The 26,410-nt window shown below is 37.3% G+C and overlaps 1 protein-coding gene across 4 annotated transcripts in view; it reads left to right on the plus strand.

Annotated features, from left to right (window-relative positions):
- bcar1 (BCAR1 scaffold protein, Cas family member) overlaps positions 1-26,410 on the plus strand; it is a 182,216-nt gene that overhangs the window by 140,312 nt on the left and 15,494 nt on the right. For all 4 annotated transcript variants that reach the window (XM_056477809.1, XM_056477810.1, XM_056477812.1 and 1 more), the window contains one exon: positions 25,860-26,003. In XM_056477809.1, coding sequence (XP_056333784.1) covers positions 25,860-26,003 — 144 coding nt within the window. The remainder of the gene's footprint in view (positions 1-25,859; positions 26,004-26,410) is intronic.

The raw sequence follows: 26,410 nt of genomic DNA on the forward strand, positions 1-26,410 counted from the left end.
CATGGTAATGTGATGCAGCGAGTGTGTCTGAAGACAGCACGGTATCCATTACAAGCAGCATGTCTGGGCTCTGCATGTGTAGCGGCTGCAGGTTTTCTGTGATGTGGCTCAAGCGGAAGAGAGAGGGACTAAAGGAGAGAATAAGTGGTGATGCCATCTTTCCCTTAAGCCTAGAGGAGATACAGAAAGGAGCGCGATGGGCAGCACTGTACATCATGTGCATCTGGTCCACTGATAGGCTTTATTTATAATTCAGAGCCTAGCAGAAATCTCATTGCATCCTTATGAGCAGTGTTGGGGAGGAACTAACTGAAAATGGAGTATACTGTAAACCACGCTGTTGTCATTACTAAAGATATTAAGTTAATATAACTTGACATTACTTAAAATACCAAGTTTTGGCATAAAAACTCAATCGGGTGTGTTTAACTTACTTATTCGGCAGCAAAAAACATTTAATTAATATTTTAGGTTCGCTGAACATAACATTTTAATTTCTTTAAACCATTCAGTATGTCTCTGTTTAAAATTATGGTTTTCGCTTAAAATTCTGCCTTGACAACCACACTGATTGGTTGATAAATGTTATATGACACAAGGTGGTCATATTGCTTGTGATGTGGAACTTTGCTGATGCGCAGCAGGACAGAGGCACTACCTGAACCCATCTGACATAAGAGAAAAGTTGAATTAGTAAGTAGATATTTAAATGCTTATATACATTTTTCTCAATTGACATACATGCAGGAGTGACACTGTAGCGCAGTGATGGTTGCGTTTGTATCAACTTCGATATAAACGGCCCTGGGGGTAAGTAAGTAACTAATAAATAGAAAAGCTGAAAAATTTGGAAGTTTAGTCTATGGGCCAATTTAAGTTATCTGTATTTAAACATTTAAGTTATCTGTAGTTAAACATTTTAAATAATTATGTGAAGAGACCACATTTGGTCAACTCAAGTAATTGAGTTGTCGATTTTTCATTACTCAAACGAACTGAGGGAATCCTTTCCTCAAATCATATGAGTAGTCTCAATTTATTAGGGTTTATAGTGTAGCCAAGCTCCATGCTATAAAAAACTCTGTCTATTCCAGTCTAGATCTTCCAGTCTATTTAGATTGGGGTTTTAAAGGGTTATTTGGGGCAGTTTCTATTTTTCAAATCAAATCAAATCAAATCACTTTTATTGTCACATTCTCAGCAGCACGTGTACTAAAAGCTTAGGTGCTTGCTCCAGACAGTGCAAAATACAGACAGTGCAAAATACAACAACATACTCCCAAAACAATATACAACTAGCTATGCTGACAGTAATACATAGAAGACAATGAATGGTGTACACATAGTCTGACTGTTGGTGGAAAATTATTGTAGGCAATATTGTTTTAAGTAAGGAAATCAATGAAGAGAAACTAAAAAAACAATTTAAAAAGAAATTAAAACTATAAAAGCTTCCAACTTAAATCCAACTTAAACAAGTGTAGACAGTAAAAAGCAATTAGTTGACTGATAAACCTGTTGCCTTAAAATGATTAAGTAAACAAACTATGTGCATAATTATACAAATTAAGTTATATTAAGTCAATTTAACAGTTCCAAGTTACATTTTTTGAAGTAAAGATAACTTTTCGCTTTTTTAGCAATGGGTTTACTAAAAAGTCAATTTTTATCATGTTAAGCTGCTTCATAGTCAAACAATCTAAGACGCATCCAATATATTCTGAATTCTGATTCATTTTGGTGAATTAAATAATTCATTTATGGCAGGGGTGCACAAACTCGAAGTTTAAGTTTAGTACCAACCCCAATAAGACACCCCAGGGATAGCTAATCAAGCTCTTACTAGGCTTTCTAGAAATGTCTGTGCAGGAGTTTTGAGGCAAGTTGAAGCTAAAATCTGCAGGACACTGACCCTCCAGGACTGAGTTTGGGCACCCCTGATTTATGGTATTAGTCTGGTTCAAATAATTTAGTTTTGCTTGAATTTATGCATTTGTGAAGTGACTTACATTACATTAAAATATTACATTTTGTATCAGTTCTTGCTTTAATAGGTAATGGAACCCATATCTTTGTGCTACAGTTTGATTTAACTAAATTAAAGCAAAGCAACAAATTTGTTAATCAGTGGCCATATTTTAATCACTAATTCTTGCTGGATTCAACTTTATTCACATTTAAAATGATAACAAGAGCCATTATCTAACTGAAATTAAGGATTCATATCAGACATCCCACCCTGCAAAAACTACTTTACAGAAGGTCACATCAGGTTAGTCCCTTCAGTTGTAATCATACACTCTGCAAACTCACACTGAAGTCTGAACAGAAGTGATGAATAGAGATGCATTCAAGATGCAGGTATACCAGCTGGAAACATATTGTTAGTGAGGCAGCGAAAACACTTTAATGCCCTGCAAAAAGGGGCTTCTTTGTCTATTGCTCAATTTCTTGAATATTGTATATCATTTGTGAACATCAGAGAGTCACTATATAAGACTCCCAGATATTCAGAAGAGAATGGGTGTCTGTAATACGGTATGTTTGGCGTAATTTATTTTTTATAAATATTTGATTTGATACATGTTGCAAAATTGGAGCTATAAAATAGTGTTTCGCCTTCCTGAATTATTAGCCCCCTGTATATTTTTCCCCAATTTCTGTTTAACGGAAAAACCAAATTTCTAAGCTTAATAGTTTTAATAACTGATTCAAATGATTTATTTCATCTTTTCCATAATGACATTAAAAAATATTTTAGTAGATATTTTTCAAGACTCTAGTATTCAGCTTAAAGTGACATTTAAAGCCTTAACTAAGCTAAATCGATGAACTATTGGCAAGTTAGGGTATTTAGGGAAATCTTTGAAGTTTGGATAATGATACTTTATTCTGTAGACCAGGGGTGTCCAAATTCAGTTCTGGAGGGCTGGTGTCCTGCATAGTTTAGCTCCAACTCCAGAAGTTAAAAGGAGGGATAATAATTCTGACTTCAAATGTATGCATTTGTTGTCTTATGTAAATTTAACTTATATCATTGCATTCTCTTTTAAGATTTACAAATTGTAAATTACATAATTACCATGATGACAGCAGGACACGGTCCATGTTACTAGTTAAAATAGCTTATTTCTCTTTATTTGTCCATTCTTCAAAACATTTTGGATAATGTAAACACATCGATGAGCAAAATATATAACGCTGTTCTAGAGTTTTTTTTATACTTTTCTTAGTATTAATTATAAAATATAGTTTGTTTGTTTTTTTACTGAAAATGTACCGCTATATACATTTCTAGAGAGCGCCAAATACGTCCTAGGATGTACGTTTTTTTGCAGTTTTAGTTTTTTCGCAAATCCACCAGAGGCCGTTGTGTACGGAGATCTCAAGTTTCTCTCGCAAGTGCCATTCACGCCTGCTATTCTCACATAAATCCAATAGAGGATGAGGCGACTGACTGACTGACTGACCCACCCTCCCCCTTAAAAAGCAGCAATTGACCTGTACACCAACTTCCCTAAACCGACAGTTTTAAAAAGCAATTCAGAAAAAGAAATGCCCTTGTCTGATTTTTACCACGTTTTACCACTTTCACCCTGTTATTTACTTGTTTATTTAATTTTTTTGGTCTCTGTTTTTGTCTTACCCAATTTCTGGAACCGTTCTTCACCAGACTCAAACCCCATTGTCGTGGTCATCTCCTCTCTGCATTTCAAGTCCACCATTGTAAATGGCGAGCTAACTGGACAAACTGGTAATAGCTGACAAACCGTCCATACGGAGGTAAGCGGTCAGCTGGTAAGCGCGAAAAGCAACCATCTTACCATCTTACCATCCCGTAGTGTTCATTTAAAAAATGAAATGCAGTCATACGTATTTATGGCTACATAATTCACGATCTCCAGAAATGTATACAGGGCTAGGTTTTTTGGTAGCTTGTAGTGTAACTAGCAACAATTTCAAACCTTTAGCTGGACTGTAGCTAAAATGAACTGCTAAAATGTGACTACCTTTAAGCTCTGGAAAACTACTGCTACAAAGTGACTGTCTTTGAGGACACTTCGCTGTTGGAGACATCACATGTCCATTTGGCTTTCACCTTCAAGCCTCAGGAGATCTTGGCTAGGTCAGTCAGCACCAGCGAGGGGGTCTTTGCGCCCGGTAACCTTGAACGCAGCACTTTGTCAGTTAACACAGCCGTGCAGCCACAGGTCATGTACTTTAGAGATTGTGTGTGTGTGAGTGTCTGAAGGAAGACAAAATGTGACTCTTCCCAGCAGGATCTCCTCCATAACCTGCTGCGGTCTCATTTTCTGCTCTGACAGCGAGGGGACGTGAGATTGACAGCTGAAGGGAGCGGAGGAAAACAGCAAGATCGCTGGGACAGAATTAGCAGGCCGAGCGGCGATGGCGGGTGGAGCCGCGGGTGGAGGTTTTCTCTTCTCATGCCTTGTGTCCTGTCATTAACGTCCCCAGCAGTGCCAGCAGCAGGCCGAGGGAGAGCAGAAGAGATGCGGGCCCCTCAGCGTAAACAGCAGAGCACCGAGAGCCTTTATTTGTGCTCCAGTGGCCTTCATCAAAGGGCTGGAATATCACAGGAGGCCACAGGGTTCACTTTGTACTGCAGGGAGTTGAAAGAACTGAAAAAACACAGATCAGAGGGAAGAACAGGGGGCCTAATGGAGCCGCAAACTCATTTACTGCGTCTTCACACACACGCCGTACGTCTCGTGCTGAAGAGTACACACAACCTTTGCTCTCGGTGTGTTGTTCATCGTTCTCTTTATGCTCATAAATGTGTGTATGAGTAGGTTTAGAGGAGGCACGGTGTCAGGTTTTAATTGCCTTGTGAAACGCTACGTCCAACACCACGGGCTAAACTCAGTGGTCAGCGATTAAACCATCTCTGTGATGTTTTACATGTTTCCCCTGAAGGTCGAAGGAAATTACAGCTAGTTATGGACTGAAATGAAGACCAAATGTTGCCTCGTGTTAAAAGGCTAATATTTATGGCCATGTTTGTGTATTCATACTTATTGGCATTAAAGGGAAAGTACTGCTTGAGATGAAAATCGTCATCTTTAACACATCAGAATTGTGATTTTTAATTGTTTTTAAACTGTGAATATGGTTTAAACTTAGGTATATTACTATTTGAAATATTATAGCATATTATTATTAATATTTTTAAAGTTTTATTTAATTATTTCTAACATTTTATTTCTATCTAATAATTTCGTTCAGTCAGCGAATATAATTAGCTTTAAAATCAGTTTGTTGTCATTTAAAAAAAATACTTATTTAGCTTTTTAAAATTTCTGTTTTAATTGGCTAATTTTATATTTAACTTTCAGTTTGTTGCAAGTGTACATTATCATATTAAATATTAACATATTTTATCTTAAATTAAATACATTTTATTTGATTTCAATTAACAAAAATGTATTCAGCCAATTAATTTCTGCTTTTTTATGACATTATTATTCGCTTATGTCATGTCAGCCAAAATTAACTAAACTTGTGAGTGCTGAATAGTCATTCCATATAAAACTAATAGTCCTCATTTCATCACTTGAGTCATTACATTCAAAAATGTTGAATTAGTTGTCAAAATCTGTCAAGAAAAATTTATTTTAAAAAAATGTACATCTTTTCTTACCTGAAAATGTCTTCTAAATTGAACAATTTCATGAATTATTTACAGACCTATGTATGTTGGTTCAGTTCTAATATGTACTGCAATATAGTTTACAGTTGTGCACAGCTCTACCCAAAAGGAGTTTATGTTTGTTGTAAATAAGGGTGTATTTATTCTTTTGCACAATGCTGTGAATAAATTAGAATTGTAAGAGCAAATGCAGTAAAAATGTGAAACATACATATTCAGTGTCTTGTTCTCAGATACCTCACTAAATGCAGTGATGTCTAACTTTAATCTAGTTTTAAAATGACTGTGAAAATTTTTTGCATTGAAAAAAATGTACAGAGTAAACTGTCATAATGAAAACATGACAAAGCCATTTGACTATCTTGTTCATAAACAATGGAGCCAGGACTTTTCATCTTGATGACACTGAGGGCCCTATCATACACCCGGCGCAATGTGGTGCAAGGCGCAACGCAAGTGTTGTTTGCTGGTTTCAACTTGGCGCAAGAGTCGTTTTGACGTTTTGCGCCACACTGTGTAAATAGCAAATGCATTTGCGTTCATGTGCACCCATAGGCGTTCTGATCTAAAAAAAGAAGGCGTGTTGAGGCGCATTGCTGGCGCATTGCTATTTTGAGAAACTTTAATAGACTGTTCTATAGACCAGAACAAAGCCGGTCTAAAGTCCAGCGCAGAGCGCGTTAGTTATGCGCCTCGCTTACACACTTCCTAATACACACAAGATGTAGAGCAATACGCAAATATCTTTACATAAGAAAAAGAATTTAAATATTAAGGATGTATATATATATAGGATATAATAAGGATATATATAGGACATAAATATAAAGGATTAAAATATTACAAAAATATTATTTTCTAGTAAGTATAAAAAAGTTAAAAAAGCATACTTTCATGCCTTCATCTCGGGGGGCTTTTTCAGCTTATTCATAACAACTTGCTTTTGTATAATGTTATCATTGTTAGCAGTATTATTTACTATATGCATATTTATATTTGTTTTATTAAAAACAAGCTTAGATTTGCCCACCTGTCAGGTTTTAGACTATATGGGGCATAGCATGTGTATTTGGATTTAACTCAGTTTTTTTTAACACACTTCGTTATTATTGTTCATTTATTCGTTTTCTGGATATTAGAACTGAGTTTAGAAATAGTTTTGAAACAAATCTTTGCGCTTAACAAACGAAATTAATTATTTGTAGGGTAATGGATGTCTGTGTATAAGAAGTTTCAACACAATCTCACGGCAATTCGTAACTTTTTGATTTAGTGGCTAATTCGTACGAATTTGTACAATCTAATTCATACAATTTAGTACGATTTGCTCATCCCCCAATGACGGTTGGGTTTAGGGGTGGGGTTAGGTGCCACGCCTCCTTTTTAAAATCGTACTATTTCATACGACTGAACTCGTACGAATTAGCCACTAAACTGACAAAATGTAAAATACTAACGTTTTCTTGTGAGATCAGGCTGGAAGTTTCTCTATCTCATCTCTCATTCTCGCACTGTAGATGCTCTGTTTAACTGTTTTCTCTCTAGTGAAGGGTTCAGTTTTTCCACTTACAAAGTCCGTCATGTAAATATCAAATGCGCTATGGCGCGACGCAACTGACTCTTAAAGGGAATGGGAGATGAGACTCTGATTGGTTTATTCTCTAAACACACCTATAACTCATTAAGAAAATAAGCTCAATCCATGGCGCAAAGCGGATTTTTCCGTCCTTATATTACCAAAAGTGGATTCTGACACACCCTTAATGCGTTTGCGCCCTGCACTTTGCACTTTGTGCATGGATCGTCAAAATAGAGCCCTGACACTTTCATTGACTTTCATGAATACTTACTTATGAGGAATGAGCTAACCATTTTGAGCAAGTGACATGCTTTTGCAGGTTATCAACTAGGTTCTGCAGTTTGTACTAATTGTTTTGAGAAACGCATGAACTGTTGTGCAAATGTAATAGTGTTGTGAGAAACGCACGAAAGCGACTGAGAAAACTGTAACTAACATTAACTAATGGAACCTCCTTGTAATGCGTGACCAAATATATTGCTCAATCTTCGTTCATGTCAACTAGTGCATTAACTAATTACATTAACAAAATCAACACTGGGTCCAAAACAATAGCTTTGTGTTCCCCTCATGAAATAAAGTCATGCAGGTTTGGAACAACATGAGTGATCAAGTGATGAGAAAATGGTCTGAATGGTCTTTTAAAGTGCACTTTCATGTCTAAATATCCTGAATGATATCTCTTTTCAGCGTCTTTCACTTCCTCAAATGCGCACAATGGTGTCGGGCACTGACTAACCTTTGATCGCTGGCCACAGGGACGGTGTGTCTCCAAGGAGACCCGCTCATCTCAGTCGTATTAATAGGTGCTGCGGACAGGCCTGAGTGTTGTGTTGCCAGGAGAGCAGGAGGAGAGGAAGCGTGTGTGTGTGTGTGTACAGACGTCCGCACATATGCTGTCTCAGTTATATGTGCTTTTCCAACCTGCATCGGAAAGAAATGAGAGAAAAGGAGAGGAAGAGCAGTGAGATGAAACCCAGAAAGGAAATGCAAAAACAGAAAGGCAGAAAGATAATACACTGAGCTGGTTTGAATAAATGCCATTCAGCCATACCACAGGTGACTTGTTTGTGAAGGAGAATATGGGGAAAAAAAGAATGGTCAAAGGGAAGGATATGCTCAGAAAGACACAGATAAACAAACAGAGGCGAAGGAAGGATGTGTTTTCACAGTTTTGCTTAATGGTCTTCATGGAAATCAAACAATGAATATCAATCATAGCGTTCGGTCTTCAGAACAAGCTGAATATGACCGTTCACATCAGCATAATGAGGGGAAATGTGGCTCAGATGTAATGCATGTGAAATTGGGGTTATCCTGTCATCGAAAAGAGTTGAATCTGATCTCCTCTCTGCTATCTTTTATAATAACACATAACATATAAGAGTGACAGCCGCTACTATGCTTGGGTGTCACCTAAATGTTTGAAATGTTATTTAGCATGTTGCTATGCAATTGCTAGGGTGTTCTGAGTGGTTGCCAAGGCATTTCTATATGGTGGCTAGAGAGATTCATGGCATAATTATGGTGATTTCCAAAATTCTAGCTTAAAAAGTACAGTGTGTTCTTGTAGAACTCATAATTGCTACTCGTCGACAGGGAGTTTTCTGATAGCGTGAACACAGCATGCATACGGTGGTTTGAGTGGTCTTTGATTTGTTTTTATATACAAGTTTGCAGAACAAAGAATACACAAGAAAGTGTTAGAAAGTTGGAGCAAGGTCCTAGCAAGCATTTTTTGTTTTAAAAGATGTCTCATAGAGGTCTAATAGACATCTAAACATAGTCGTCTTAGCTAAAACAAGGCTAAATTTGGGCTGTCAGTGAAAATCTAATAGACGTTTAAGAATAGGCCAAAACTAGACGAGTCATTAAATAAACAGAAATAAATGACAAAAAATATAAAGTCTAATCTGTCTATTTGACGAGGCAACGCAGTGGTGCAGTAGGTAGTGCTGTCGCCTCACAGCAAGAAGGTCGCTGGTTCAAGCCAATGCTGGGTCAGTTGGCGTTTCTGTGTGGAGTTTGCATGTTTGCATGTGCGTGGGTTTCCTCCGGGTGTTCAGGTTTCCCCCACAGTCCAAAGACATGTGGTACAGGTGAATTGGGTAGGCTAAATTCTCCATAGTGTATGTGTTTGTGAATAAGTGTGTATGTGTTTCCCAGTGATGGGTTGCCGCTGGAAGGGCATCAGCTTCATAAAACAAATGCTGGATGAGTTGCCGGTTCATTCCGCTGTGGCGACCCCAGATTAATAAAGGGACTAAGCCGAAAAGAAAATGAATGAATGAATGTCTATTTGACGAGTAGTCTAGTTTTGGGCAATTCTTAGATGTCTATTAGACGTCCACTCACAGCCCAAGTTTAGCCTTGTTTTAGCCAAGATCACTATGTTTAATTGTCTATTAGACGTATATTAAACACAAAAATAAATAAAGATAGATAGATAGATAGATAGATAGATAGATAGATAGATAGATAGATAGATAGATAGATAGATAGATAGATAGATAGATAGATAGATAGATAGATAGATAGATAGATAGATAGATAGATATTAACAAAGATATGAACACTGAAGCCTGCTTGATATCAGTTTTAAGTTATCAATTCTCAAAATAACACTGACATAGTTTTCATATTTAATATTATAAAGCTGCATGGTGTAACTTGTCTTGAGAGCCAAGTTTCAGAGCTTGTGCAAGCATCCACATCACTATAGTAGATGCCATAGATCAGGGGTGTTTAATCCTGTTCCTGGAGATCTATCTTTCTGCAGAGTTCCAAACCTGATCAAACACACGGGAACTAATTAATTAGGATCTAAACAGCACTTGATAATTACAGGCAGGTGTGTTTGATATGGGTTGCAACTGAAATCTGTAGGAAAGTAGATCTCCAGGAACAGGGTTGAGCACCCTGCCATAGATGAATCAACTAATCTTTTTTGGTGTATTAGAAAATGGTTTTGCCCAATTCTGTAGCATCCTAACATGAGACCTAATAAGTACTGGCCAAAATGTATCTTTAAGGGACGTTTCACACCCAACCCGCTCATGGCTGTAATGTGGGGCATGTGTCAGGGGGCTTTGGGGGGCTGTTACTGGAGATCTCTGTGGATTAGTACTTGGGGTTTTGCTGTCTTCTGGAGCCCCCCTGGCCTCCCGCCCCACCGGCCATATCGTCACACCCTCACATGTGGCACATGCCACATGGTACTGGCCCCAAGCAAAGCTCACATTCGCAAGTGTGGAGCTAATTAGCCCCTGATTAATTCCACAGTGGAGGATGAGGATGGGTATATGGGCTATAAATCCTCACTACTTCCCCGCTTTTTCAGTTTCAGTCTGTTTTTTTGGCACTTTTGCTGCCATGGCTGTTAATGTTTTAAGAACGAAGCTTCTGATCTGGGTCACCCGAAAGCAATTTTTACTTAAGAGCTTCAAATTTTAACTGGCCCCATTTGAAGGATTAGCAGCCTATCTAAGTGTTTCCAAGCAAGTTGTCTTTGCATCAGTGAAACTGTAGATTCAACAGCAGTGAAGTGAATATCACTGATGGAAACACCGTATTTAAGTGAAATTCACTAATGTCTATTAAAAGAATAAAAACAACCAAAGTCTAACTTTAAAGCTAACAAGTTGACATAAATACCAAATGTGGACCATCAAACCCAGATCAAAGGAATTCATGCAAAATGTCATTCAGTACATGTGCAGATGTGCCCAAGGGAGGCTGTTCTCGAGGGGATGGCTTATATATAAATGTGTGTCCAGATGAGGCTCCACTGGCACCCACATCACACAAAATCTCAGAGCCCAGCTGGGCTCTCCTGCTCAGGCTCACATGCCCACAGCTGCAGCCTGAAGAGATTCCTCAAGCCACTGACGGACAGCTTTCGCTAGGACATGCGTGGACTGCTGTCAGACATTTAAAGGGACAGTTCACTCAAAAAGGAAATTCTGCCATCATTTACTCATTGTTCTCTTTGTAATTGGTCATTTTTGAGTGAACAATGCTTTTAAAGGAGTTTCGCAAAGGCCCTGGAAAGAATCTAAATCAGAATCTACTGCACTGTTCGCAAGAAAAGAAAAGAAACAGTTTTAGTCAGACACGTACAATAGAAATTAACTGGGTCACACTTTATTTTCATGGTCCGTTTGTTGAATTTAAGTTACATTTCATCTACATGGCAACTAATTCTCACTAAAGTATAAGTAGACTGTTAGGTTAGCATAAGGGTTAGTGCAACCTGACATGTACTTGCAAAGTTTCTTATAATCAAGTTAATAGACAGTTAAATGTCTGTTGAAGGAGCAGTATCAACAGATATTAAGCAGACAGTCTACTAATACTCAAATGGACTTTCAAAATAAAGTGTTCCCATAACTTGTCCAATTGATAAGAGTTAAAATTTCGATCATTATAAATCTGTTTTAAAAGTATATTAAAAAGTGTTTAAAGAGAAATAAAATGTTTCCGATGTTTCTTTGTAGTTTTATTCTGTTATGTAGACTACAAAATTTTCAGACTACACAGTATCAACCTGATTTGGTATAATCAGGTTTATTTAGAGGCTTGTAGTGTTTGGGATGCAACCTTTTTTATCTTGTATAGTTTGTTAAAGTGAACATTAATATACATCACAATATCCCAATACAAAAATAGATCTGTCAAATCTGTAATGTTGACCAACAGATCACAAAAAAGCTAAAATAATTACATTCAAAAAATCTATTTGAGCAATTGGACTTCTTTTTTAGGCTTTTCTGATTCAGCTATTCTCATTCAACAATATTTCTATAGCGCTTTTGTCTCAAAGCAGCTTAAAATAGATGATGAAAAGATTATAAAAAGTCATAACAATAGCAAGAAGGAGAGTTGTGTGTTAGAGTGCTGGTGTAGTTCTAGTTAAATTAAAGGTTCCAATTCAGCTCACTAAATTTCTGCTGTTGAAATTGATCTACATGCTAAATAAACTCAGATAAGTAAAGGTAAAACTTAAGTGTACACCATGCCAACGTACATACAACCCTGACCGGCGTCCCCCTGCTTCACACACAGGGAACCAGACAGCTTGCTTCACAGATGGCCAGGTTTCCAGCAGTGGTAGGGGGTGATGGGGGAAATTCTTACGCACAGCTACTTATATATAGAGGGACTGTGTGAATATAGCGAATGTGAAGGTATGTGGGAGCCCTTCAGCATTTGGACTTTGACCCCTCATTATGTTCCAGGCTTCTGGACGCAATTATTCATGGCACTGCATTGAGTCAAAGCCAAACTTTAGGGTCAACTTTGCTAAATTTAAACGGATTAAACTATTGCAACCTTGAATCCAGAATATTTTTTAAATAATTGTGGAACGCTGTGATTTAGAAAAGCTTGGGAATCTCTTTCAAATGGGGTAACTGAAAGGAATGGCTTGCCTGGAATGTTAGACTTGCTGCAGTTAAGTTTGTCAAATTTAAATAATTATTCTTGTTACCTTGAGGACTTGCTCTGTGACATTTAAAGTGACATATTCAAATGAAAAAAAAAAAATTAAATGGAGAAAAGATAAAATTTTAAGAGCTAAGAAAGAACCCTGAGCATGATGTTGTTAAGAGCAAAAGTGCAAAAAACATTATCTCTTTTAAGAAAATGACTGATGATCAATGATGTAGATTTTCTGAGAATAATCCGCAGTTATGTTTGGTAAACATTTTGCAAATGTTTAATTTGTGATAGCACATAAAAACCGGCAGCTAGCTCTCTGCAACTCTCACATGGTCGCCCATTGAAGCTAAGCAGGGCTGTGCCCGGTCAGTACCTGGATGGAAGACCACATGGGAAAGCTACGTTGCTGCTGGAAGTGGTGTTAATGAGACCAACAGGGGGTGCTCAACCTGCAGTCTGTGTGGGTCCTAATGCCCCAGTATAGTGAAGAGGACTCTATACTGCTAAATGAGTGTCGTCTTTCGGATGAGGTGTTAAACCGAGGTCCTGACTCTCTGTGGTTGTTAAAAATCCCAGAATGTCCTACAAAAATTAGTAGGGGGATTACCTGGCATCCTGGCCAAATTTACTCATTGGCCTCTGTCCATCATTGCCTCCTAACCATCCCCAGACCATACCTGATCTATCCGCTGTCTCCTCTCCACCCATCAGGTGGTGTGTGGTCTGATGCTGCCCCCCCCCCCCCCCTCCCCCCAAATGCGTAAAGCACTTTGAGTGACCAGAAATGCTCTATATAAATGTAAGGAATAATTAATAAAACATGCTGAGAAGAATTGCTAATGAACCAATTACATATTAATAACTGATTACATTATAGCCAATGTTTACTTTTATCCATGAAGATATTAGTTTTAATAAGCATTTTGTTGCATAGTAAAATAAAACCCAAATTCTGTGATTAGCTTTAGTTACTTTTTAGCCAAATAAAGCAAATATTGTGCAGTTGTCCCCTCAGGACATCAAGTTTGGCCACTTCTGTATTGCATTTCCTTTGTCCGGGGTTAAAAGTGTTTAGTCTACATTTCGTTCATCATAAATTTATAAGGCAAATAATACCATCACAGTCCTCTGAGATCTCCCAGTCTCCCCAGCAGCAGGTCTTTCATTTGTGGGCAAGGTTTAGCTTAAAATTACCGACATCCATGGTTGAAGGAGCCAGGCCTGGCTGGAATGTCTTCAGCAGACTTGGGCTGCGCTCTTTAGAGTGGTGGCATGTGTCATTGTGTCAGCTGGGGTAAGGAGGTCACAGCTCGTTGATGCAGCAGGGGGTACAGGGGCTTTTGTAAAGCAGCCTTTACAATCTGTCCCTCTCTTCAGGGCTGAACCTAATGGCTGTGTAGCTGCTGTGATTGTGACTCTTGGCCAGCTGTCATTGCACAGGGCAACGCAGTCAGACGGTCACCGCTTCACTATTGTCTCCATTCACACCAGGGAGTGTTTGTCTCTTTGTGACATCATCATTACAGGAGATTGTTGTGACAGCTGGAGGCCTGGATGCACCCACTTTCTATGAGCAGAACCTTTCAGCTGTATTGATGAGGGCTGGATGATGGCAGTCCACCATATGTGCCATCTCCGTTCCCTGGAGCAGCGCTCATTGATAATTCACATTATTGATCGATGTTCATTTACGCCCGGCCCTTCAGAGGCTCTCAGCGGGATGGAGTGACTATTACTTAAGGCTAAGCACAGGTCTGAGAGGGCAGTGAAATAAAACACAGGGTGTACGGTAGTAAAATACCACAGCGTGGGATATATTGATGTACCTGTAAGCAATAACAGCATGTTAGTCTATACCTGCTATGTAGTTATATACACAGTCTGTGAACAGGTTTCACATTCTAATGGTTAGTGTGTGGTGTGAATAATGTGTCCTGCTATCAATACAGGACAATGATACCTACATACATAAAAAAATACCGACCCAGGCTTGTTCTGAATACATACCTTTATATACATTTCTGTAGAGCACCAAATACGTCCCAGGAGCTATGTTTTTTTTGCAGTTTTTGTTTTTGAGAATCCACCAGAGGCCGACGTGTACGCTTTTTAGGATCTCAAATTTCTCTCGCAAGTGCCATCCGCACCTGTTCTTCTCTCATAAATTTACCCGAGGCCGCTGTTAACTGACTGACCGATCGACTGACACACCCTCCCCCTTCCCTAAACCCAACTGTTTGTGTTTTCAAAAGCACTGATTGAACAGCGCCCACCCACTTCCCTAAAAACTCAACCGACAGTCTTTTCAATGCAATCTAGAAAGAAAAGCCCTCGTGTGATTTTTTTTTTAAGCGCGAAAAGGAACGATATCATACTGCCCTGTAGCATTCGTTTTAAAGACGAAATGCAGCCATACGTACTTCTGGCTACAAAATTTGCGATCTCCAGAAACGTATATAAGGGTACGATTTTAGAATGAGTCTGTGTCCTACAGGTGGTTTGTCAAGCCCACTCATCGATGTGGCGCACACTCAGAACTGCACAATGTTTACAGAAAGCATGCAGTGACAATAAGAAGGTGTCTGGTGCACATGAAGAGGAAAAGATTGTGTCACCTACAGGTGCTTTAAATGTAGATCATGTGATCTGATCATCCATAGATGGATAGATTGATTGTGGTCCCCCTAACCTAATCTCTTTTCATAGACTTATTTACACACTTTGGCTTCAGTTTTCCCCAATTGGGTAATTACAGCTAGAGTGCTGAACTGATTGAAATTCTCAGCATTATCCTGTCAATTATTTGTCTTTTGTGAATGACCTCCCTTTTAGTTAAAGCGTTTCTGTCACTTTAGACTGGCTCTTGCAAAAGTCAATGAAAATCTGTAACGTTTGACTGCCAGATAAATAGGGTTTGCCAGAGGAATTGGAAGTATTCTCTCATTTTTATCAGTGTTCTGATTCATATATAAGTTTTTACTGTGCTTCAGAATATATGTACCTCATAAAAATTGCTTTTATTACGGTTAATCCCAGCACACATCAAGCTGACATCAGTAACACGTTTACACACATTAACAATCAACATCAGAACTAGTGACAATGAAAACTGTGTTATCAATTTGCATCAGCTGCGTCTGGTCTCGTCTGGACCAAGCTGTGTGTGAACACACCAAATGGATAACAGCTATTTGAAAAGAGATCCAAGTACTGTGCCAGCATGAGAGAATGTATCTTTCCATACCTGCAGAGTAGTCTGTATTATCATTTCACAAAGGGAAATTGGAACTAGTGCTGCTCACATACACACCATAAACAAAGCAGCATTTCCATTTTCACAGTACGTCTCGTTCACTACAGAGGGATTTGCTTGTGCAAATATATCTGATAATCCATAGTGTTTGCAAATATTTACATTTGATAAAATAACAGCTGGCTACTTTGTATTCACCCCTGACTTGTTTCGTTTGCTTGAGTTCGCCACTTAAGGTTCAACCAAGGCTCATTCTGAAAACGTACCGCTATATAAATTTCAGGAGAGTGCCAAATATGTCTTAGGAGCTAAGTTTTTTGCAGGCCACTGTGTAAGCTTTTTGAGATCTCAAATTTTTCTCACGAGTGCCATTCACACCTGATGTTCTCGCGTAAATCCACCAGAGGCCGCTGTCGGCTAACTGACTGACTGAATGACTGACCGATCGACTGACCCACCCTCCTCTATCCTTAAATCCAACTAAAAGTGTTTTCAAAAGCACTGATTGACCTGCCCACCTACTTCCCTAAACCCAATCAACAGTTTTAAAAAGCAATCCAGAAAAAGAAAAGCCCTCATCTGGTTTCTACTATGTTTTCAAATTTTACCACATCCTCACTCTGTTATTTACTTGTTTATTTTATTTTTTGGCTTCTGATTTTGTCTTAAACGCTTTCTGGAACCGTTCTTTGCCAGACTCGAACCCCATCGTCTCTGCGTCTTCAGTCCACCGACGTACATGACAAGCTACTGGACAAACTGGTAACAGCAGGAAAGCCATCTATACGGAGCTAAGTGGTCAGCTGATATGTATATAGAAATGTATATACAGTAGGGCTACGTTTTCAGAATGAGGCTGTGTTGTAAGTTTTTGTTCTCGCGCTCTGATTTGTAGCTGAACAGCCAATTAGAGCACTCTCTTTCACCGACTGCTGACACCAATTCTACATTCTGCAAACTTCCACAAACTTGAGCCTGACAAGAGTTAACGTATGGAACACCACAAACAAACTAGCCTGATGCTACCCAGTGGTCGACTGTTGCATTTGTACGTCTCAGCCTTTAGGATAACATCAAATACCAGTGACCTAAATACTGAGAAGACATAAAAAACAGGTCATGAATTAAACTGCGCATATGAATGTATAGATTCACCTTTGTTTGAATGTCAGCCTAAGTGAAAATGCAGACCGAGTGTGTGTGTGTGGTGGAGGTCATGGAGGTGTGGATGTGTCGAATGAAACACCTGCAGTTCAGTCTTAATGTGTGTGAAAGTGTGTACAGCAGCGTGGAGAATGTGGCCATTTACCAGCGCACTGTCAGAGAGACGGGTCGTGAGTGTGCCGATGTTCTGCAGATAGAGACGGGTGCTCGACGGGTCACAGGGTTTATCCAATAAATCACACCAATAACACGCTTTTACCTCACCGACAAAAAATCCCAAGGAATTTGTCATCGATTTTGCACTGCCATTTGGGGGATAAAAAGGGCAAGAATCAGGTAGAGAGGGGCGAAGAGCAAGAGAGCAAGAGATGAGAATTAATAGTGACAGATTGCCAGCTTTCTTTAATGAGAACGGCTTAATTGGATGGTTAGCAGGGATGTCACATCTAAAGTGACAGGCTGTGTGAGTGCGAGAGTAAATATTAATACAAGATCTCTGGGATTTTCATTAGCTTACTGTCGTTTTCTTTATTTATGTTGCACTTTCTCTGCATGACAAGCAACTGCAAAGTGTTGGGCAGACAGTGCAGTTCTTTTAAATGCGTTTTACATGTGTGCACTTGGGCTTTCCATTGTGCTCGTCTTGTCGTCGCTCGTGCCTGGTTACCATAGTCACTAGATTTAATCTAACAAAGCATGAAGGCCTCACAAAGAAAAGCTTCATTGAGTCTGTGCAGTTAATCAGCGCTGCTATGCCCTCCCTGACAATAAGTGAAGATTCGCGCTGATCTAAACCTGAAAAACAATTATATCTTATCCAGATTACTTTGGATGTTTGTGTAATTTCTATTATTCTCAGTGTTGATTCTCTCTCCTGCTCTCTCTCTCTCTCTCTCTCTCTCTCTCTTTGGTAAACATTAATATTATCTTTTTTGTACTATGACGTATAGTAATTTAATATTGTAGTATTTTACAAATACAGATTTTTTTGTGCTACAAAGCTTTAATGCTTCACAAGTAAATTATAACATTTATGCTTTAGTGAGAATGTTTTTATAGAATTATAAGAATAGCTGTTTTTTAGCAAAATTAATAAATACTCAATTTAATTCATCTTTATTTCTATAATGTAGATTACTTCAAAGCAACTTCACATCTCAGTTCTAGTAGATTGAAATTGAAACTGTGTAAGTCCAGTTTTCAGAGTTGAAGTTCAGTTTATTTCAGTTCAGAGTGGTTTAATTTTCACTGCTGAAAGTCCAAACACTGAAGAGCAAATCCATTGATGCGCAGCTCAACAAGTCCCAAACCAAGCAAGCCAGTGGCGAGGAACAAACTTCACCAATTGACGAAAGTGAAGGAAAAAAAACTTGAAAGAAACCAGGCTCAGTTGAGCATGACCATTTCTCCTCTGACCAAACTTCATGTTCAGTGCTTGTGAGTTACTGTGGGGTGTTCAGGCTGGCCCACAAGATCAGTGTGAAGAATTGTCTCTCACTGGTTCTTTCAGGAATCAGTCTTAAGCTCTCCACCCCTCCATGACCACCACAGCATTTGGTCAGGATACGACCTGGTCCAGGATTATGGAGACCTCTAGAAGTTCTAGAAGTTTAGGGGCCATAAATGAGAAGGCTCAACCTCCTTTAGTAGACTTTGTGGTTCTGGGTACTAGCAGAAACCCTTAGTTTTGAGATGTTATAGAGCGGGTTGGATTGTAGCGAGACAGAAGGTTGGTTAGATAAACAGGAGCTCGATTATTTAAAGCTTTATAGGTAAGAAGCAATATTTTATTATCAATACAGAACTTAACAGGCAGCCAGTGTAAGGAGGATAAAATTGGGGTGATATGGTCATATTTTCTAGACCTGGTAAGAACTCTGGCAGCTGCATTTTGCACTAACTGAAGTTTATTAATAGAGGATGTGGGGTAACCAGCGAACAGAGTATTAAAGTAATCCAGTCTAGAAGTCATAAAAGTATGAACATGATCAAGCTTTTCTGCATCTGAGATAGACTGCTTGCTTTGTAACTATAACATTATTTATCTTCAAATTGAAAAGATAAATAATCCTGTATTTGGTTGCTGTTCTTTAAGCAAAAATAAATTATTAAATATTAAACAGATAGTTCACCCCAAAAATGTAAATTTACTCAATATTTACTCACCTTCAAGTGGTTCCAAACCTATGAGTTTTGAGTACAACAGAATATATTTTGAAGAAAGCTGGAAACCTGTAACCTTTAACTCCAATAGCATAAAAACAAATGCTATGGAAGTCAGTGGTTACAGGGTTCCAGCTTTCTTTAAAATATCTTCTTTTGTGATTATCACAAGAAAGAAACTCATAAAGGTTTGAAAAAAAGTAAAGGGTGAGTAAACGATGACAGAATTTTCATTTTTGGGTGAACTATCCCTTTAAGAAAATGTTGCATTTAATGAAAACAAATCACAATTCATGAAAAAATGAATAATGTATAAACAGATTAATATAACCCATTCATGCAACCCAGTACTAGGATTACTATGTTTGTATCAGTGACACATGTGAGTATCTGTAGTTTAGTATGCAAGAAATGACGCCATACACAAGTCTGGCACAATGCGTTCCTATAGTCTGGCTGCTGTGAACTGATAAAGGCAGAAGGAGAGCGAGAATGAAAGCGCAAGTAATCTCATTAACTCAGTGTTATGAGTGAAAGCCAGCAATCGTGTATAACTGGCCTCCGGGGAATCATGAAACCTGCATAAAGCTCACTCCACCTAGATCATTACAGTCCACACCTCACCAGTGCACACAAACTAACACTGCCCCATCCAAACATGCTTCGTGTGAAGGAATGAATGCTCATTTTCACAGTGGGCAGAGCGCATTACTAACATACTAAAGCACTAAACCTCTGGAGGCCATGTTTTACGCTGATTTTGCTCTGCTTAATGCTGAACAAAACCCTTTGACCGTGGTAAAATCACTTAGAGCCAGAACAATCCGTTTTATGATTCGTAAGGAATCACTATATTAAACTGCTTTGGTATTTTGTCTAAATAAATTAAAAGTGGAACACTAAAATCTGCTTTAAATGTCACTAGTACATTTGGGCAGTACTATGTTATAATGTTGAGCATTAAAAATGTATAATTATATTGAATTTTTAACATTTAAAAGCATTACTCAATTATTAAGGTGTGTAATTGTGATTTATATGATTTGATATGACTTTTATCATGCCTTAAAAAACCTTCAAGATGTAAAACATTGTGCAGAAAATGATAAAGTACTATAACACATTGGATTATTTACAGAACATGCTGGTCAAATAATAGTAATTATCACACAAGACAGCTCACAACAGACACAGGATGTCAACATGACATCAGATTGACGTTGTACATCAACATCGTGGGAGGTTGCATTTGGGTGGAAATAAAAATCGGGTTGACGTCAGAACCAAACAGTAGAATGACATCCAATGTCCACGTGTCCAATGTCAGACAGACCTTGGATTTTGGTCACTTTCCAATGCAACCTAAAAACAACCAAAAACCGACGTCTGATGTTACAGCTTGACGTTGTGTGAATGGTATCAATATGACGTCTATCAGACGTTGGATTTTGGTTGCTATATCCTCACGAATAAATGTCAGTATTTGACGTCAAGTTTAAGTCAAGGTTTAAGATGTTGGCTCAACGTTGGATTTTGGTAATTTTTCAACACAACCTAAAATTAACCAATTATTTGATGTCGTTAATGAACATGAAAATAATGTTGTACTTAGACTCTGTCTAGTCATTGAATTTTGGTTACCTGACGTCATGACCTAAATCTAACTTAATATTAACGTCTTATGATGTTGTGTGCCTGCTGGGCTGTTTGTATATCCAAATATATAAATTTGGCCAACTTTATCCACAAACATTCAAAATGCAGCCATACGTACTTCTGGCTACATAATTTGCAATCTCCAGAATTGTATATAGGGCTATGTTTTCAGAATGAGGCTGTGTTGTTAGTTTTTGTTCTCGCACTCTGATTTGTAGCTGAACAGCCAATCATGACCTAAATCTAAACTAATATTAACGTCTTATGATGTTGTGTGCCTGCCAGGCTGTTTATATATCCAAATATATAAATTTGGCCAACTTTATCCACAAACATACAAAATGTAGGGTGATATCTGCTATTTCTTGTTGATTTATTGTGTGTGTGTGTGTGCGTGTGTGTGTGTGTGTGTGTGTGTGTGTGTGTGTGTTTTGTATGGTATACAGTTGAAGACAAATTATTAGCGCTTCTGTGAAGTGTATATATATATTGTTCAATATATCGCAATTGATTTTTAAAGGAACAAACTTTTTTTTACAATTTTAAACATAATAGTTTTAATAACTAATATCTAATAACTCATTTATTTTGTCTTTGCCATGATGATAGAACATAATATTTTACTATAATGATACTAGTACTCACATTAAATTGCATAAAATTGCATAAACTAGGCTAATTAGATTAACAAGTTAAATTGGAAACAGTGATTTGTTCTTTAGCCAATCAAACACAATTTCTTCAGGGGGTTAATTATATTGATGTTAAAATTTATTACATTTTTTTAGAACTTTTTTTTTTTCAGCCAATCTTGAAGAAATAAGACTTTTTCCAGAAGAAAAGATAATAAATGCTGTTAAGATTTCCTTGGCTTTTAAACATCACTTGGGCAATATTTGAAATATATAGTTCTCAGCATAACTGAGTACACCCAGTTTTGAAAATGAATATTTTTATCCATTTCTCAGTGACTATAGGCAATGTATTTCGGTGTGTTTAAACAAAACAGATTTATTAAACACATATATTTATTAAAATAATATTTTAGTCACCAAACATATTTAGAAATTGAAAGATAATACTATTAAATTCAAGCAAAATATTGCAAAAACTAATTACAACCTTCAAAATTTCAACAAAATTTTTCAATTTTTTGCTTCTGTTAATTTTTCCTCTTTTTAAAATTTGTATTTAATATTTTTTCTATAACATATAAATTTGGGTGTACTAGTTTTTGGACCGTTATCGTTTGTTATTTTGTTAGATAAGCCCGAGTACTGACTAATGATCTAATATATATGCACAGATATAATATTGCATAGCTTTCTATTAAAAATATTAATTTAAAAGATAGATTTGTGAGGGTTGTACTTATATATGCTGAGCGCTGTAATTACAATTTTGAGCTATTTTTCCTTCAACTTTAAAGTAATTCTCAAATTATTAATTACTCCAAATTGTAAACAATATTAGCAGCCATCTCTAATCTTCTAAATGCGCTATAAAGATTTTGAGATATTTTGTGAACAGCATTATACAAATAAATTGTACTCTGCTTGACATACACACCACACACGCACTAGTGGAGTTCCCACTGGTCCGAGTGTGTGTTATGATTGGTATTATGTCTACAGCATTGTACAAATAAGGGGTCGCAGTTTGTTTTCATTTCCCAGGCTCACGTGCTTGACACAGTCTTCAATGCGTAAGACAGAAAGTAAACAGGCAGACAAAAGAACGGGCCCTGTTCCCACGAGGACCTCCGAGACCCCAGATTTGTTGTAGTAATGTTTTTATTAACCTGCTGTGAATGGCGCCATCAGGGCATCGTCTTTTTGTGGCCCATTTCCATGATTGATCATCATTTATTTAATTAACGATCACTTATTTGATTAATCGTTATCCTTCATAATGCATAATGTGTCTACTTCAGTGGCGTGTTGTAACCGGAATGACAACATGGGCAAATGACACTCAAAACAAAAGCTTATTTACTCAAAAGTAAATGTGTTTAATGTAAAATAAATGGCTAGCATGATTCTAAAATATAGGCGATGTGGTGGCGCAGTGGGTAGCGCTGTCGCCTTACAGCAGTGACCTTTGGTTCGAGTCTCTGCTGGGTCAGTTGGCATTTCTATGTGGAGTTTGCATGTTCTCCCCGTATTTCCTCCGGGTGCTCCGGTTTACCCCACAGTCCAAAGACATACTCTGTAGGTGGATTGGGTAAGCTAAATTGTCTGTAGTGTGTGTAAATGAGAGTGTATGGGTGTTTCCCAGAGATGGGTTGCAGCTAGAAGGGCATCCACTGTGTAAAACCTATGCTGGATAAGTTGGCAGTTCATTCCGCTGTGTCGACCCCTGATTAATAAAGGGACTAAGCCGTAAAGAAAATGAATGAATGAATGATTGTGAAATGATAATTCAATTAAACCAATGACTAATGTACGACATGTAAATGGCACAGATGTCTCAGATGTTCACATTAGCCAGGTTTTCATCATAGTTTGAAGTGGATCCTTTCAATGTTTGCACAAAAAAAAGAGAAAAAATCCCAAATGCAAATTAGGTGCAGATTCATTAATTAGTTATGCTGTGTTCACATCAAATGCAGAGCACAGTGGCACTTGCTCTAGTTTACTCACGGGATGTTTTTTTACTTCAAGTGAATTTTCCACTCAAGTTGATTTATTTGAACTTGTGTGGAAGAAGCAACTGAGATGAATTCCATGTGTTTGTGGCAAAATTATTATTTATTCTTAAATTATTTTTAAATGATTAATTACCCCAGAATGTAAACAATACTACTGTCCATCTCTAATCTGCTAAATGCTTGACACTAGTTGAGTTGGCAAACTGTGGAAATTTGTCTATATTCGCACATTTGCATTGACTTTGTATGCAATCTCCTTATGCTACTTACAGTGCTCAGAATTAATATTTTTTATCCATTTATTAGTGAATATAGGCAATGTATTTTGTTGCATTTAAACAAAGCAAATTTATTAAACAAATTATTAAATATATTATACATTTATTATAATATTTTAGTCACCAAACATACTTAGAAATTGAAAGATAATACAATTAAATTAAGCTAAATATCACAATAATAATAATAATAATAACAATAATAATAAATTACAGCCTACAAAATTTAAACTACATTTTTTTCATTTTTTTTCATTCTCTTGATTTTTCCTCTTTTTAAAATTTGTATTTCATATATTTCTATAACATATCAATTTGGGTGTATTAGTTTTTGGACTGTTATCGGACGTTATTTTGTTAGATAAGCTCCAGATTTGGTTTCTGTACTGACTAATCTAATGCATATGCATATATGCAATATAATATTGTATGGCTTCCTATTAAAATATGAATTTAAAAGATAGATTTGTGAGGGGTGTAATTATATATGCTGTGGCTTTTAGTGTTTCTCAGCATTAGAACAGCTGACTGTAGTATTCGTAACCTAGTAATTAACAGTAAACAAGGCAAGTATAATGGAGACAGATGATTAGTCATGGGAGTAATGTTCATTAGGGTTATTTATTTATATGTGTTTTTAATCTCCAATTATTAACAATAACTTTTTTTTGAGCATATGCAAAACCACCTTAAGCGAGTGTAAAAACATTTTTGTGCATTTCTATCACTCCTTTCTCCAGTGATACTCCAAAATGAGCATTTAAAAAGATTACTGAAAACTCAACTATTGGCAACTGATGCATGTAATTGTCCATGTGACGTCCATTTTATCCTGTAAACATAAAAAAAACTCAAATTGACTACCCTTTTGGTATGTTCGGGATAAAAATATACACTAAAATCAACTGCTGTAAAAATGCATCAGATAAATATAAATCAACCTCAGTCCTGATTAAAACTACTAAATTGCTTTGAAAATGACAGGATTGTAACTCTTTAATTGCCAAGTTCACAAATGATGTCAGTAATTGGGTAAAAAAAGACACAAAATAACGTATTTTCAATAGAAAAAGTAATTGTGGACTGGATTTTTTTACCTTTTGTCTTAAGTCTTGGACATGTGACATCATTACCTTTGATGCATTGTTTTTTGTTCATTTTAATTTTCATTTGTTTCTCTCTAATTTACTGTTGGTCACTATTTTTGCCCCATTGACTTCCATTATAACCACATTTTTTTTTTTTGATTGCAAAACCATGACACCATATACAGTAATCATGCTTTTTGATTGTTGGTGGTTTTCCCCTCTGGGAAGAGGTACAATTTGTCATTTTTACTGTTGATCATTAGTGGGCACCATTAACCCTTTAGATAGGCCTATGCAAAAAAAGCTTAGTTTCTAAATTTTATATGGAGTATAACAGCAAACTGAAGTGTGTATGTGTGTCTGTGAGTGTGTGATAGTGACCTTTACGCACTTATCTTGATGTGTCTGAGAAAATCTAAATATGCACCTGAGCTCTCAGAAGTACATGGAGTAAACAAAAACAAAGACTGTGTATTTATGCCCCATCAAATGTGTTTATAATGGAAGAAAATAAGGCAAAAACAGCCACCAACAGTAAATCAGGGAGAAAAAATTTATATCTAACAGTGCATCAAAGCCAACGTTGTTACTAATCGTTCACATGTCCAAGACTGTGATAAAAGTAACAAAAATAACTAAATAAATCCAGTCCACAATTACTTTTTCTATTGAAAATACGTCATTTTGTGTGTTTTTACACCAAATCAGTGACATCACTTCTGAATTTGGCATTTAAAGAGTTAAAATCCTGTACTTTTCTAAACAATTTAGTAGTTTCGGGGTTAAGGTTGATTAACAGACAAAAAAACATCGACCAAATCGATCATAAATAAAGTGCATAAATGAAAAGAATTATCAACGATTAATCACTCACCAATGAATTGTTTGCATCTAATGCGGTTGTTTTTCTGTCTTTCTCAGGTGGTTGTTCCCACACGGGTTGGTCAAGTGTATGTGTATGACACGGGGAAGAATGAACAGGACGAATATGATGTCCCAAGGCACCTTCCACCCAGCCAGGACATCTATGATGTGCCACCCACCCGTACCCAGTACAGTCAACAGGTAAAGAGTTCAGCTGACAGACCGACTCTGTCACTGCCTTGAGTTTCAGATGTGTTTTAATGTCCATGTGAAGATCATTACACTGTAGGTTACTTGATAGCTTGTCATTTGTGGATGAGCCAGTTGAAAATCGTTATTGATGATAATAGTCTTTAAGTGTATCGCAGACATCTGTAATGTGTGTGTGTGTGTGTGCGTGTGTGTGTGTGTGTGCGTGTGTGCGTGTGTAATAGATGATCATCGCACACTCTTGCAGACTCTGGAGAAGAGCCTCCATGCTCATTAATAATACAAGCAATGAGAATATAAAATCCTTCCTTCGTTTTCTTGCTTTCCTTCAAGAATCTTCCTGAACTGTTTGAAGAGTTTGTTCTTTCTTTCTTTCTTTTTTTCTTTCTTTCTTTTTT

This window comes from Danio aesculapii, chromosome 18 (assembly GCF_903798145.1).
Source record: "Danio aesculapii chromosome 18, fDanAes4.1, whole genome shotgun sequence".
Taxonomy (NCBI): domain Eukaryota; kingdom Metazoa; phylum Chordata; class Actinopteri; order Cypriniformes; family Danionidae; genus Danio; species Danio aesculapii.